We start from the raw sequence: 15,130 nt of genomic DNA on the forward strand, positions 1-15,130 counted from the left end.
GGGGTTTCTCCATGTTGGTCAGGCTGGTCTTGAACTCCCAACCTCAGGTGATCCGCCCATCTCAGCCTCCCAATCTTTAGTTATTTTCTTAGTGGATACCTTGAGAATTACAGGTAATATCTTAAACTTATAACAACCTAGTTTAAATGAATACTAAACTAGATTGGTATTAATAATACCTTTTAAAACTCTGCTTTTTATATCTCTGTTTCTCCCCCTTATATTGTGATTGTCACAGATTACATCTTTATACATTGTTTGACCATTAACATAGATTTGTAATTTTTGTTTTATGCATTTGTCTTTAAATCATATGGGAAAAAGAGGGCTTATTAATCAAAATACAATGATACTTTATTATTTACCTATGTAACCATTGTTCATTATTTCTGTGTATGGTTTTCAGTTACTGTCCAGTGTTTTTTCCTTTCAGCCTAAAGAATTCCCATGCGCATTTTTTTGTAGGTCAAGTCTACAAGTAACAGACCTCAGCTTTCTTTAATCAGGGAATGTCTTAATTTTTATTGCCTTTGTGAGAGATACTTTTGCTGGATATCAGTCTCAGGATTCTCTGTCTTTGGAGTTCAACAGATTTACCATAATGTTTCTTGATGTGGATCTCTTTGAGGTTATCCAGTTTGCAGTTTATGCACTTCTTGGATGTGTATATTAACTTTTTCATCCAGAGGGATTTGACTGTTATTTCTCAAGATATAATTTCAGCTCCCATTTTTTTTCAACTTTCCTTCTTTGACTTTCATTATGTATATGTTAGTACTTTTCTGGGTGTCCCACAAGTCTCTTAGGCTCTGTTTATTTTTCTTCATTCTTTTTTCTTTCTCTTTCTTAGACTGGATAATTTCACTTGACCTACATTCATTTTTACTGATTCTTTTTCTTTTTTTTTTTTTTTGAGAGACGGAGTCTCGCTCTCTTGCCCAGGCTGGAGTGCAGTGGTGTGATCTTGGTTCACTGCAACCTCTGCCTCCTGGGTTCAAGGGATTCTTGTGCCTCAGCCTCCCAAGTAGCTGGGATTACAGGCACATGCCACCACGCCCAGCTAATTTTTGTATTTTTTTAATAGAGACTGGGTTTCACCATATTGGCTAGGCTGGTCTCAAATTCCTGACCTTGTGATCTGCCCACCTCGGTCTCCCAAAGTGCTGGGATTACAGGCATGAGCCACCACGCCCAGCCGTTTTTACTGATTCTTATGCCCACTCAAATCTGCTGTTGAGCCCCTTTAGTGAATTTTTCATTTCATTTGTTGTACTTTTCAGTTCTAAAATTTCTATTTCTTTTAAAAAAATTTCTCTCTTTATGGACATTTCCTGTTTGTTGCATACTTTGTTCTCTTGATTTTTCTTGAGTTCTCTAAACATATTTAAGGCAGTTGATTTAAAGTCATAGCCTAGTAATTCCACTAGTCATTCTCAGGATAAGTTTCTGTTAATTTCTTTTTTTTTTTTTTCTGTGACTGGGCCATATTTTCTTTTTTCTTTGCATGCTTAGGTTTTGTTATTGTCATTAAATACTGTACATTTTGAATATTATGATGGGCAAAAAGGAAAAAAGAAAAAAGGATATCGTCTCCAGGTCTATGCATTTTGTTTCTGTATGGGAACACTACTTCAGTGCTGAGCCAGGTCTTTCACAACCCTGCCTTAGTCCTGTCCTTAGCCTAGTGATTAGCCAGAGGTTGAAGTTATGCTCCCCTCAGTTCTCTTCTAAGCATGCATTCTGCCCTGAGCATTCAGTGGCTTTCTAGTTCCCTGGTATACTTGAGCGCTTTTTCCAAGACTTTATCCCCCAAAGATTCTCATTCCCTACCTTTTTTTCTCTTGGCTCCGCATATCTGTTGTTTGTCTCAACTGTTCTTTTGCCCTACATAGCAGCGACTTGTTAATTTGCCTTTTAGTATTTTTGAAAAATATCCCCTGTGTAGCTATGTCTTCATGTTGTCTGGGGTAATACTCAAGGTTCATTGTCCCACAGCCACCGAAAACCAGGATGTGAACATACCAGGGTGAGGTTAAGAGTGGACGTTTAATAGGTGAAAGAAGGAGAAGAACTGTCTGCACAGAGAGGGGTCCTGGAGAAAATGGGTTGCTATCGGGAGAACTCACTCCTGATGTTTAACGTGGGTTCTTTTCTATTTCCTAAGTGTCTCGGCTGGGTTGAGAAATAAAGGGAAAGAGCACAAGAGAGAGAAATTTAAAGCTGGGTGTCCGGGGGAGACATCACATGTTGGCAGGATCCGTGATGTTCCCCGAGCCATAAAACTAGCAAGTTTTTATTAGCGATTTTCAAAAGGCGAGGGAGTGCACAAATAGGGTGTGAGTCACAGAGATCACATACTTCACGAGGTAATAAAATATCACAAAGCAAATGGAGGCAGGGCGAGATCACAGGACCACCAGATGAGGTAAAATTAAAATTGCTAATGAAGTTTCAGGCACGCATTGTCATAGATAACATCTTACAAGGAAATAGGGTTTGAGAGCAGGTAACCTGTCTGACCATAATTTATTAGGTGGGAATTTACTCATCCTAGTAAGTCTGGGAGCACTATAGGAGACCGGGGCTTATTTCATCCCTTCGGCTTCGACTGTAAAAGACAACGCCTTAAAAAGAGGTTGTCTGTAAGCCTACCTTCAGGGCGCATTCTCTTTCTCAGGGATGTTCCTTGCTGAGAAAAATAATTCAGTGATATTTCTCCTATTTGCTTATGAAAGAGGAGGAATATAGCTCTGTTCTATCCGGCTCACCAGCGGCCAGTTCAAAGTTACCTCCCTTGTTCCCTGAACATCGCTGTTATCCTGTTCTTTTTTTTAAGATGCCCAGATTTCATATTCAAACACACATGCTCTACAATTTGTGCAGTTGACACAATCACAGGGTCCTGAGGCGACATTCATCCTCCTCAGCTTACAAAGAAGATGACGAGATTAAGAGATTAAAGTAAAGACAGTTATAGGAAATCACAAGGATATTCATTGAGGAAGTGATAAGTGTCCGTGAAATCTTCACAATTTATGTTCAGAGATTACAGTAATGACAGGTGTAAGAAATTATAAAAGTATTAATTTGGGGAACTAATAAATGTCCATGAAATCTTCACAATTTATGTCATTCTGCTACGGCTTCAGTCAGTCCCTCCATTCGGGGTCCCTGACTTCCTGCAACAGGTTGCCACTTCCGCAGTCAAATGCAGGTTTTACAGATGAGCTTGAGGAGGCAGTGTCTGATTTACATAGGGCATGAAAAATTGGTGGGACCAGGTGTGCCACTTGCATAGGATGTGAAGAAGCTGGCCGCCCCACCCTAATCTTTTATTATGCAGATGGATTCTCTACCGGGCCAGCTCCATGTTGCCTGCTTTTTTACTGTACACGTGGTGACAAAGAAAAGGGAAGATGGAGACCGGGCACAGTGGCTCACGCCTGTAATCCCAGCACTTTGGGAGGCCAAAGTGGGCAGATCACCTGAGGTTGGGAGTTCGAGACCTGCCTGGCCAATATGGTGAAACCCTGTCTCTACTAAAAATACACAGAAAAATTAGCCAGGCATCATGGTGCACGCCTGTAATCCCAGCTGCTTGGGAGGCTGAGGCAGGAGAATCACTTGAACTAAGGAAGCGGAGGTTTTGGTGAGCGGAGATCGCACTACTGCACTCCAGCCTGAGCGACAGAGTGAGACTTTGTCTCAAAAAAAAAAAAAAAGGGCAAGATGGAGCCTCTATGTTTAACATACTCGGCTTCCAGGGCTAGGCTAGTAATTCCGCTAGTCATTCAACAGGATAAGTTTCCAGGGCTACCTGGAAGCTAGGTATGTTACAGTAAAAAAGCAGGCAACATGGAGCTGGCCCGGTAGAGAATCCATCTGCATAATGAAAGGTTAGGGTGGGGCGGCCAGCTTCTTCACATACTATGCAAGTGGCACACCTGGTCTGACCAATTTTTCATGTCCTATGTAAATCAGACACTGCCTCCTTTTCTATTGCACAGCCTTTACTTGTGCAAGCTTCCAGCTTGCTTATCTATGTTTGCGGCTCTATTTTTCAGGCTGCTCTTTGTTAGAAAAGAAATGATTTGGGGGCTGCTTTTTATTAAAAGGGAAGCCTTGCTTGAGGGCTCCTTAACCCTCACTATCTACCTAAATAATTTCTTTCTAGCTCCTGTATCAATTGCAACAAAGTTCTGACTTAGCTGAAATGCACTCAGACCCTTGAATCAAAACAGTTCCTTGGAAATGAGGTCTCTTTTACTTGGGAGCCAAGTCAAGACAAACAATTCCTTGGGAATGGGATCCCTTTGACTATTGTCAGGATTAGGTTCTCAGGCTAGTAAAGTAGCATGCTATCTTTAAGACTGCTACTGTGTTGTGGCCGGGCGCGGTGGCTCAAGCCTGTAATCCCAGCACTTTGGGAGGCCGAGACGGGCGGATCACGAGGTCAGGAGATCGAGACCATCCTGGCTAACACGGTGAAACCCCGTCTCTACTAAAAATACAAAAAACTAGCCGGGCGAGGTGGCGGGCGCCTGTAGTCCCAGCTACTTGGGAGGCTGAGGCCGGGGAATGGCGTGAACCCAGGAGGCGGAGCTTGCAGTGAGCTGAGATCCGGCCACTGCACTCCAACCTGGGCGGCAGAGCGAGACTCCGCCTCAAAAAAAAAAAAAAAAAAAAAAGAGACTGCTACCGTGGCCAGGTAGGGAGTGTGGCAAGGGTATTTTACAATACTACAAAATGCTCTTACCCTTTTTCAGTTGCCCTTTTCCTGATTGTTCTCTTAGTTGTAAGCTTTTTACTCTCTTCCCACATTCCAGTAAAAGTGATTCTGACAGCTATGCAATAGTTTTCAGTGTTTCTGAGACAGGATGACCCCTAGCACTTCCTATTTTGCCATTTTTTTGTTGTTGTTGTTCTTATTGATGCATTTCTAAGTCAAAAGCACACCCCAGCCCACTTTAGTCTGTAGTTCAATATCCTGTTGTGGTCTGCCCCACTCATGTACTATCCCAAGGCCAATGTGAATTCTGGAAATTATTCTACACTATAATTCAGTTCTCAGTGTTTTTTTCGATGTAGATTCTGGTTCGTTTTATGTATGGGTTATTTAGGACTTCATAAACAGATGTAAAAGATTCTTGTCTGAAGGCTCCTCTTCTCTGATTCTCCCTTATCTCTTCTTGGGATGACTTACGTGCAGGGTGTGGAAAGTTAACAGAGCACCCCACTGTGTGTGCAGCTGCCATGTTGGTCGAGAACAGAAATGACATCCTTTCTTTGCTTATGTTTGCTTGGTGTTAGGTGGGCGTTGCTGGCAAAGCTTCCTCTCTCTGTCTTTCTGGTAGCAGTACCCGTTTGGGAGGTGAGGACTCTGCTTTGCCTGCTTTTCTTATTGTTGGCAGTGATAGTCGACAGGCTTCACACCTCAGCCTCTGTGGCTAAAGTGCCTGATTAGGAGTGAAAGGGGCACAGCTCCTCTTTGGCGTTAGGGTTCCCTTCTGCCAGGCCTATTTCTTTTCATCTTGCACGATCTCCATTGGCTAGAGGGAATGGTCTTTCCCGAGGCTTTTTGGGTTGTTGTTGTTGTTGTTAATGTACCCTTTGGTAATTCTGGGTTGCAGTTTGCTCCTGTGTACAGACTGGGATATACAGGAGGCAAAAATAAATCCTAAGGAATTCATTTCTAGGTCCTCCCTTGATTCCTGAAGACTCTACCTGACCTGCTTTCTTCTTTCCACATTTCAGAGTTTCTGATGTTTGCTTTATGTGCTGTGTCCATGGTTTTAAATTATAGGTAATGGAAGCATTGGGGTAGAATATGCTTACTCTATCATGACTGGTACAGGAACTCAGCTCCCGCAATCATTTATCAAATGAATGATTAAATGATACATGGTTCTTGCCTTCAAGTTACTTGTGGTGTATGTGGCTTACATTATTAATATAGATGTACTATTAAGAGAATTAAGACTCATTCCTGTGAGAGTTCTCATAGGCAAAGGAATGAGATTATTTCTAGCTGTTAGGGAATAGGATATGTGGTGTGGTGGTGTGGTGATTGTTCTGACAAGGATTCTCTGTCACCAACTGGATGTCCTGCAGCTCAGTTCAGTTTTCATACTAACAGACCCTCCAGGTTACAGGCAGAGGTCTTCACCAAGAGTGTCTCCACTTCACACTCCAGCTGCAAGTGTCACGGTCCACCTGCAGTCAGGACCAACTGGCCATAAATTCTGGAGTTCCCACAAATCTCTCAGGTTTAATAACTTACTAGAACCACTCACAGAACTTAATGAAAACGCTATACTTATAATTAGCATTTTATTATGAAGGATACAACCCAGACACAGCCAAATGGAAGTAATGCGTAGATGAAGGTCTGGGGGTTGGGGAGACAGAGATTCCTTGTGGAATCCAGGCACATTATCCTCCCAGCACATCAGTGTATTCACCAACCAGGAAGCTCTGCCATGCTCCTGGTTAGCCCTCAAATGATGTGTTTGGTGATGTGTTCGATGTGTTTTCCTGGTGAAGCGCCTCCAGTCTGCAATATGTAGGAACCACTCTGAGACAGCTCATTAGCATAACAAAGACACATCTATCACTCAGGAAGTTCCAAAGGTTTTAAAGCACTATGCCAGAAACTGGCACTTACATACTGTCTATTCTTCATTATTCTTTATTATACTACAGTCATCAAATAAAATTTCAGAGAATGTGGCATTTGAGTGATTTGAATAATAGGTAGACTTAAACATTTGAAAATGGGGAAAGGGGTGTTCTAGGCTGAGAAAGTAGCATTAGCAGTCACACCAGAGGAACACACACACACAAGTGCAGGAATTGATATGTAGAACTACATCAAGTAGTTTTTGGTTTTAGTGTAGGATACATGAAAAGGAAAAATAAGAAATAAAGCTAGATTGGGTCTATCATTTAATGAGATTTATTAATCAGAGAATCATTTATTCCTACAGAGCAGAAGACAGAAAAGATCTGTTCATGTTTTTTCGAAGCCTGCATTTTTTTGTGGAGTGGTTTGAATATCGTAAGCGCACGTTTAAACATTTCAAGGTAAAGTCTGAACTTTTTGAATTTAAACGTATATGGAAAACAAAGCTGATATTAGTTGGGGATTCATCCATACATCCTTTTCTTAAAAGCTTTCAAACAGTAGAAAATATTCTCATTGACTTTTGGAATTTGCAATTATTTGGCATGACTGGAGGAGGATTACTTCTGCACAAATCGGCACACAGTTTATATTGTGGAATGTCTTGAAAGAAGTGTGGTTATATTCAAATTTATTTAAAATGCACATTTTGAAAAACCATTCTTTCAAGAGTACTTGAAGGAAAACAACGAATGTTAATAAAGAATGTCATCACAGCAGGCTTATCGTGTAGTGGTATACTGCTAACTTCCTGAGCCAGACTCTGTGTTTTCAGCTTCTCAATTGTACATTTTGAGTTTAAATACCAAAGCCTGCTTCTTGTGAAGTAATGCTTCCTAAAGCCTGATATGGGCACTTTAAAGTACTTCTTTTTATTCCTTTTCTTTGTTTTCGGGCATAACTGAAATTAAGTTTGGTTGCATTGTAATACCTCGGGCTCTACCCATTTGGATAGCATCAAATTATTGACAGCATTAATCCACACAGAAACCAGTTCCGAAAGTCAACTTAAATAATATTTCGAGCTTCAGATTCCCTCAAAAGCCTAACCAGGTCATGACTATTGTTTTTAGGACTTGTATGAACTCTCCTTTATTTGGGATTCTATTGTTTTTTATTATTATTTATTCCGTTTGGTTGAGCTGATAAAATCTGTCAGGCCTAGGATTTTTTTCCACAGAGAAACATGGGCAGTTCTGTACTACAGTACCTTGAGGTGTTCTCATGATTTTGTTATATTTTATCATATGTAGTCTTGTGCCAGAAAAATTAAATATTTCTGCTTCGCAAGTGGTACAATACAGTAATGACGAGGGAGTGTGCTGGCTGTTACGGTAATAAATGAATCATCTAATGTTGCTGTTTCCTTATGCATTTGAATGGGTGATGGAAAATGGGAGCACTAGTCTCCATTTCCAAAGCTGATTTGACTCTATGTGCTTTCCAGGCAGGTATGGAGGTATAATTGGTGTATTTTTCCTATAGAGGGTAGAGACCTTCTAGGAGCTGGTCTTTGCTAGTTTTAACATTACTAGGGTGGAAAAAACCAATCACATTGTTCTGTAACCATCACCAATATCCACAATGTTTTGTAACCATCACCACTATCCTTCTCCAGAAGTTTTTCATCATCCCAAACTCAAACATACCCATTAAACATTAGCTCCTCATTCCTGCCTTCTCTTAGCACTTGCTACCACTGTTCTGTTTTTTGTTTCTATGAATTTTAGTATTCTAGGTACCTCATATATGTGGATTGACCTTTCACTTAGCATAATGTCCTCAAAGTTTCTCTATGTCATAGCAAGTGTCAGATTTCCTTTTTTTTTTTTTTTTTTTTTTTGAGACAGGGTCTCACTATGTCACCCAGGCTGTAGTCCGGTGTTGCAATCACAGCTCATGGCAGTTTCGACTGTCCCTGGCTCAGGTGATCCTCCCACCTCAGCCTCCCAGGTAGCTGGGACTCCAGGCGCCTGCCACCATGTCAGCTAATTTATGTATTTTTTGTAGAGATGCAGTTTCGCCATGTTGCCCAGGCTGGTCTCGAACTACTGGGCTCAAGCAATTCACCTATCTTGGCCTCCCAAGCCCAGTGCCCTCCCCCTGCCTTTTTTTTTTTTTTATTAAGGCTGGATCATATTCCATTAAATGTATATACATTTTGTTTATCCATTCATTTGCTGATGGGCACTGGTTGTTTTTACTTTTTGGCTATTGTGAATAATCCAGCCATGAACATTAGTGTACTAATATCTGTTTGCGCCCCTTTCAATTCTTTTAAGTGTAATTATATACCTGGAAATAGAATTGCTGGATCATAAGGTAATTCTATGTTTAATTATTTGAAGAACCGCATACTCTTTTCCACAGTGCTTGTACCATTTTACATCAGCAAAGCACAAGTACTTCAGTTTCTCTACAACTACTTTAATAACTGTTATTTTCTGCTTTTTTATTTTTATTTTTTGGCTATAGCCAACCTAATGGGTAGGAAGTGATAGCTCATTGTGGTTTTGATTTACATCTTCCTAATGGTTAGTGATGTTAAACATATTTTTATGTGCTGGTTGGCCATTTGTATATCTTTGAGGAAATGTCTCTGCAAGTCCTTGGCCCATTTTTGAATTGGGTTGTTTTTTGTTGTTGAATTGTAGAGTTATTTATATATTCTAGATATTAATTTCTTCTTAAATATATGATTTCAGAATACTTTCTCTGGGTTGTCTTTTGACTCTTGATAGTGCCCTTTGATGAAGAGAAATTTTTAATTTTTAAAATTTATTTTTAATTAATTTTTAATTGACTAATAGTAATTTTACATATTCATAGGGTACATAGTGATGTTTCAATATGTATAATGTATAGTGATCAGATCAGGGTAATTAGCATTTCCATCAGTTTAAACATTTACCCTTTCTTTGTGTTGGGAACCCTCAGTATCTTCTAGCTATTTGAAACTATACCTTATTGTTAACTATAGTCATCTTACAATGGTATAGAACTTATTCCTCCTACCTAACTGTAATTTTGTATCCTTTAACAAATCTCTCCCAAAAGTTTTCAGTTTCGATGGAGACCATTTTATCTATTCTTTCTTTTTTACCTGTGTTTTTGGTGACAAATCCAAGTAATTTCATGCCAAATTCAATGTCATAAAGGTTTTCCTCTATATTTTCCTCTAAGAATTTTATAATTTAGCCCTTAAGTTTAGGTCTTTCAGTTCGTTTTTTAATATTACATAAGGTAGGTGTCCAACACCATTCTTTTGTATATGGATAGCCAGTTTTCCCAGCACCATTGTTGAAGAGACTGGCGTTCTCCACTGAATGGTCTTTGTACTTATGTTGAAAAGTATCTGACCCTATTTGGAAGGGTTTATTTCTGGGCTATTTAATTTATTCTATTGGTCTGTATGTCTGTACTTATGCTAGTACCACACTGTTTTCTTTTTTTTTTTTTTTTAGACAGAGTCTTGCTCTGTTGCCCGGGCTGGAGTGCAGTGGTGCGATCTCAGCTCGCTGCAACCTCTGCCTCCTGGTCAAGTGATTCTCCTGCCTCAGCCTCCCAGTAGCTGGGATTACAGGCACCTGCCACCACACCTGGCTAATTTTTTGGAATTTTTAGTAGAGACGGAGCTTAACCATGTTGGCCAGGCTGGTCTCGAACTCCTGACCTCAAGTGATTGGCCCACTTCAGCCTCACAAAGTGCTGGGATTACAGGTGTGAGCCACTGCGCTCAGCCACACACTGTTTTCATTACTGTATCTCTGTTGTAAATGTTGAAGTTAGGAAATATGAGTCTTCTATCTTTATTCTTCTTTTCAAGATTCTTCTGTTTGTTTGGGAGTCTCTTGAGGTTCCATAAGAATTTTAAGGTGAATTATTTTTTATTTGTGTGAAAGCATCATTGAGATTTTGATGGCAACTGTGTTCAGTCTGCATATCATATCGGATAGTATTGTTGTATTAACAATATTAAATCTTCCCATCCATAAACACAAGATACCTTTCCATTTATGTATGTCTTTAGTTTTTTTCAGCAATGTAAGAAGTAAATTATTTTAAAATTTAAAGCCTCTTTAATTATTAGTGTCAAGAATGAAACATTATGAATATAATGGAGACAGCATATTTTTACTTTCTGTAATGATTTCCTCTGATATCTTCTGGATCTTGGTGGTATAATTTGTATTGTTTATTTTGTTTTATTTGTGATTTAAGGTTGTGTATATGAAGGTGTGAGGTATACATGTTCATATCCTCTTATCTAGAAATCCCCAAATTATTTCTTTAATTCTAGAATTCATACCTTTTACCAATGCTCTTTCTCACTTATCATCATCTTATCTAAAACTACTGACTTTTGAATTTTTTCTTAATCTGAGAGTTATTTTATGGTGTTTTGTTCCATAAGTTTTATCATAAAAATAATATAAGAATACATTATTTTTCTGAAAACTAGAAAGATGACATTCAATATTATGACAGTTTAAAGATTCAATTTTTCCAAATAAAACAGAACCCTTCTATTTAGATGGATTTTATTTTGCAATATTTATTGTATATTCAATTCAAATGTGCTCACTATCGGGCTAGGCAATTGAAAGTAATAAAGTATGAAGCTGCATTTTGCGCTCTCAGTGAGGTTTAAGTCACAGGGAAATGAGGCATGCACACAAAATAATGAGAAAGTAGTATAATAGTTATGATCATTAGTTATCAAAATAAGTGAAGAAGCTAATAATCATTGTTAGAATAATAATTGTAGTCTTAGATCTCAGATGCTTTAATGAAAAATGTTATCTTCAGGTGAACTGACAAATGGGGAGATAATAGAAAAACATCTGACATTCTAGGTAGGGGAAAAAAACAGAAGCAAATGCTTAAAAATAGGAATAAGTATGTATTCTGGGAATAGCACACAGAGACAACTTGATTTCAATACTTTATGATGGAAATAATGTTTGTACTTTTATTTACACAGTCCAGACTCATATTTCTAAAACACTGATAATTTTGTGTTTAACTTCAGTGCAATGTGTAGACTAATACTTTTAGTGGGGAACAAGCGAGAGGAATGTTATTTTAGAAACTTTACTCTGGCAGCACTGAGTCATCATAAACTATTACTCTCAGATAGAATACTTGACTCTTGCAGTTAGTCATATCAGTTTATCTGACTTAGGTTTATCATGAGTCATCAGAAAGTTACTCAGAAGCTTTATTGTGAATATTCACTTTGTTACAGTGAGCGTGGATGTGTGTGGGTGGGAAGGTAGTGTGCACTAGCACCACAGAATGTTCTGTTTTCATCTTATGTTTGAACTAATTTATTGATGAGATTCTCATTTCTATAGTATAAAAGGAAAATATTTTGCAGTTATCTCATATTTGAAAGACTTTGCCATAGAGAACTTTATGGTTACCCTCTCGGAAATGGATGAACTTTTTGTTATTTCTTAAAAGCATATTGGTTTTGGCCTGCTTGACTTTAAAACTTTTTTTGGTAGACTTAGAATGTTAATATTTAGATAGAGAAAATATTTTACTGAAGACATTAACTGTGTGACCAGAAAGTAAAATAACTTGAACATTTCTGTATTAGCTTTTTATCAGAGAATAACGTTTATTTTATTTGGAAAGTTTTCCTAAATATGAGACTATCCCCTATTTCTCAGACTAAGTGAAAATTTAATAAAATAGCTGCCTTGATAGGAGGAAAACAGAGTTCTTACTTTATAAGGAATAATGTATGAATCATAAAAGAAGAATGAGTGATCATGGGAAACATTTAGCTTTTCAAAGTTTCTGGAACACGTACCTTAAATGCTTTTGGGATCCAGTAAAGGCCAGGAAAGGCAAAGAGTTGAAAGTTTCTTGGATTTGTCCTCTTACTTACATCATTAGTAATAGGAATAATGCATCTCAAATTTGGGCATTTATATAAAAACATGATTTTTAAATGGTAGTCTAGTATAAACTAGGATTTTGTAATGCTGTTTAAATATTTTCATATTACTTTGTTTTGAACATAGACATTCAGTCTTACTTTTTACTTATATGTAAGAGTTTTAACATCCTTGCTTAAAATATCAAATTCCTTCTAAATGGGATACAAAGTTAATATTAAACCAATACTTAAGTTCCTTTACACATTGTTGAGACAGACTATAAATGTATGTGTACTTTAGTTTGTATGCTGTACTGATAGAGGTTAAAAGTATGACCCTATTGGTAATCTTTTTAAGCAAATGAAACTGTTTGGATGCTTTCCCAGGACAACTGGATTGCCCTCCAGGCGTATCTCTTCAATGCGGTCCCGGATGTAACTGGTGTCATTAGCCTTGCAGAATGTGTCATCTGTAATTGAAGCTATGTTGTTAAACTGAAAAAAAAAGAGGAAAAAATTATTCAGAAATCTGAAATCAACCTTTCATATGCTATATAATGGGTAAAGGAAACCTAAGTCAGAGGTATGAGTGCCCCCTCACTTCAAATCCTTGTGTCAGATTAATTAGGAAATACTCAAATGTACACCTGGAGACAAATACAATCAAGAGCAGACTTCACACCTACTGTGCGGGTCTACTTGTTATGCTCTGGATGGAATCTGGACTTCTGGGAAGAAATTTCATGAGCCTAGTCTTTTTGATAGGCAGGCATTCAGCTATCACACTACTACAGTGATCTAACCAAACTTTGTATGTGAATAAGTGAGGTTCCCAATGAGTCACAGGATTTTGACTCATAGGTAATTAGACTCAGATATTGTGAAAGGAACCATCATACCTGAAGGTGAATTACACGTAGACTTTCTGGTAAATTAAGAGGCACGGATTCCAGGGCATTATGGTCCAAGTAGAGGAAAGTGAGGTTATTCAGTTTCTATAAGGAAAATTTCATGTGTTATTGAGGTTCTGTACATTCTTTCACAGGATTCGAGCAATATGTATGTGCATATGAGTATGTGATTATATATACGGACTTGCATATTGATATAAATACATCAGTTGTATCAATTGTTCATATGGTAGTTTCTTGTTTGGGTTTTTTTCTGGCTTCACGTGTAGCGTATTTTGATCCTTTATAATGGCCAGTGGAGCTCTGCCACATACCCCACCTTTCTGTCCATTCATCTGATCTCTGAATATCCAGCTCTAATGCCAACTTCTGGTACTCTTTGGGTTTGTCTTGATAGGAGCTAATGAGGTGAGTCCCTACGTGGGATTGAATTTTGACCCTGGTGCTGCCGTACCCTCTCCTGTACCTCTGGAGTTTCCCATCTCAGTTCCACCAATTTCTAGCTAAGTGATTACTCCTTAGAAATGTGTGTGCTTGTATTTTTTTAGTAGAGATGGGGTTTCACCTTGTTAGCCAGGATGGTCTCGATCTCCTGACCTCGTGATCTGCCTGCCTCAGCCTCCCAAAGTGTTGGGATTACAGGCATAAGCCAGTGCGCCTAGCCTAAAAAAATTGTTTAAATTAGCCAGACGTGGTGGCAGGCGCCTGTAGTCCCAGCTCCTAGGGAGGCTGAGGCAGGAGAATGGTGTGAACCCGGGAGGTGGAGCTTGCAGTGAGCCCAGATCGCACCACTGCACTCCAGCCTGGGCGACAGAGTGAGACCCTGTCTCAAAAACAAAAAAAAAAAAAGAAATGTGTGTGCTTAGCCAGGTGTGGTGGTCCATGCCCGTAATCCCAATTTTTGGGAGGCCAATGCGAGCGGATCACTTGAAGTCAGGAGTTCGAGACCAACCTGGCCAACATGGCGAAACCCCATTTCTACTAAAAATACAAAAATTAAGCAGGTGTGGTAGTGCATGCCTGTAATCCCAGCTACTAGAGAGCCTAAGCGAGGCAGGAGAATTGCTTGAACCCAGGGGGTGGAGGTTGCAGTGAGCCGAGATTGTGCCCCTGCACTCCAGCCTGGGCCACAGAACGAGACTCCATCTCAAGAAAGAAAAAAAAGAGTGTGTGCTTAGCAAGATGTTTCCCAAAGCAGTTTAGTAAACAGCTTGATGCAGGTTTTTTTCCCTAAGGGCTTAATATTGGATTATTCTTCATGATCAGTAACCTATTATTGTGTATAATTGTAATTTCCCCTGACATTACTCTTTTACCTTATCTTCAATATGCATCCTGTGCTAGATTTTGCTAATTCTTTTCTGTGTTGCTATTTTAATACTTTCTTAAGCATCCTACCCTTCCACCATATGGGCATCAAGCTCTGGTCTTCCCAGTGAGTCTCATTTACGTGAGTTAGAATAACCTAATTCTACTAGTGACTGTAGCAGCCTAGGACATTAAACAAAACTACAGGGCAGCTGAGTTTATTATTTTCTTTTCTTTTTTTTTTAGAGATGGAGTCTCGCTGTATTGCCCAGGCTGTAGTGCAGTGGCATGATCTCGGCTCACTGCAACCTCCGCCTCCCAGGTTCAAGCAATTCTCCT

At 39.0% G+C, this 15,130-nt stretch overlaps 2 protein-coding genes across 5 annotated transcripts in view; one reads left to right on the forward strand and one right to left on the reverse strand.

The window, feature by feature from the left end:
• Positions 1 to 15,130, forward strand: part of CENPP (centromere protein P) — a 299,356-nt gene that overhangs the window by 60,645 nt on the left and 223,581 nt on the right. For both annotated transcript variants that reach the window (XM_011996848.1, XM_011996849.1), the window contains one exon: positions 6,987 to 7,083. In XM_011996848.1, the coding sequence (XP_011852238.1) occupies positions 6,987 to 7,083 (97 nt within the window). The remainder of the gene's footprint in view (positions 1 to 6,986; positions 7,084 to 15,130) is intronic.
• The window catches only part of OGN (osteoglycin), a 26,093-nt gene continuing 22,169 nt past the window's right edge, over positions 11,207 to 15,130 (reverse strand). For all 3 annotated transcript variants that reach the window (XM_011996859.1, XM_011996857.1, XM_011996858.1), the window contains exons 6-7: positions 13,472 to 13,567; positions 11,207 to 13,067 (exon numbers count right to left, since the gene is read on the reverse strand). In XM_011996859.1, coding sequence (XP_011852249.1) covers positions 12,897 to 13,067; positions 13,472 to 13,567 — 267 coding nt within the window. In that variant the 3' untranslated portion in view covers positions 11,207 to 12,896. The remainder of the gene's footprint in view (positions 13,068 to 13,471; positions 13,568 to 15,130) is intronic.

The sequence above is a fragment of the Mandrillus leucophaeus genome, unplaced genomic scaffold, assembly GCF_000951045.1.
Source record: "Mandrillus leucophaeus isolate KB7577 unplaced genomic scaffold, Mleu.le_1.0 Scaffold527, whole genome shotgun sequence".
NCBI classification, from domain to species: domain Eukaryota; kingdom Metazoa; phylum Chordata; class Mammalia; order Primates; family Cercopithecidae; genus Mandrillus; species Mandrillus leucophaeus.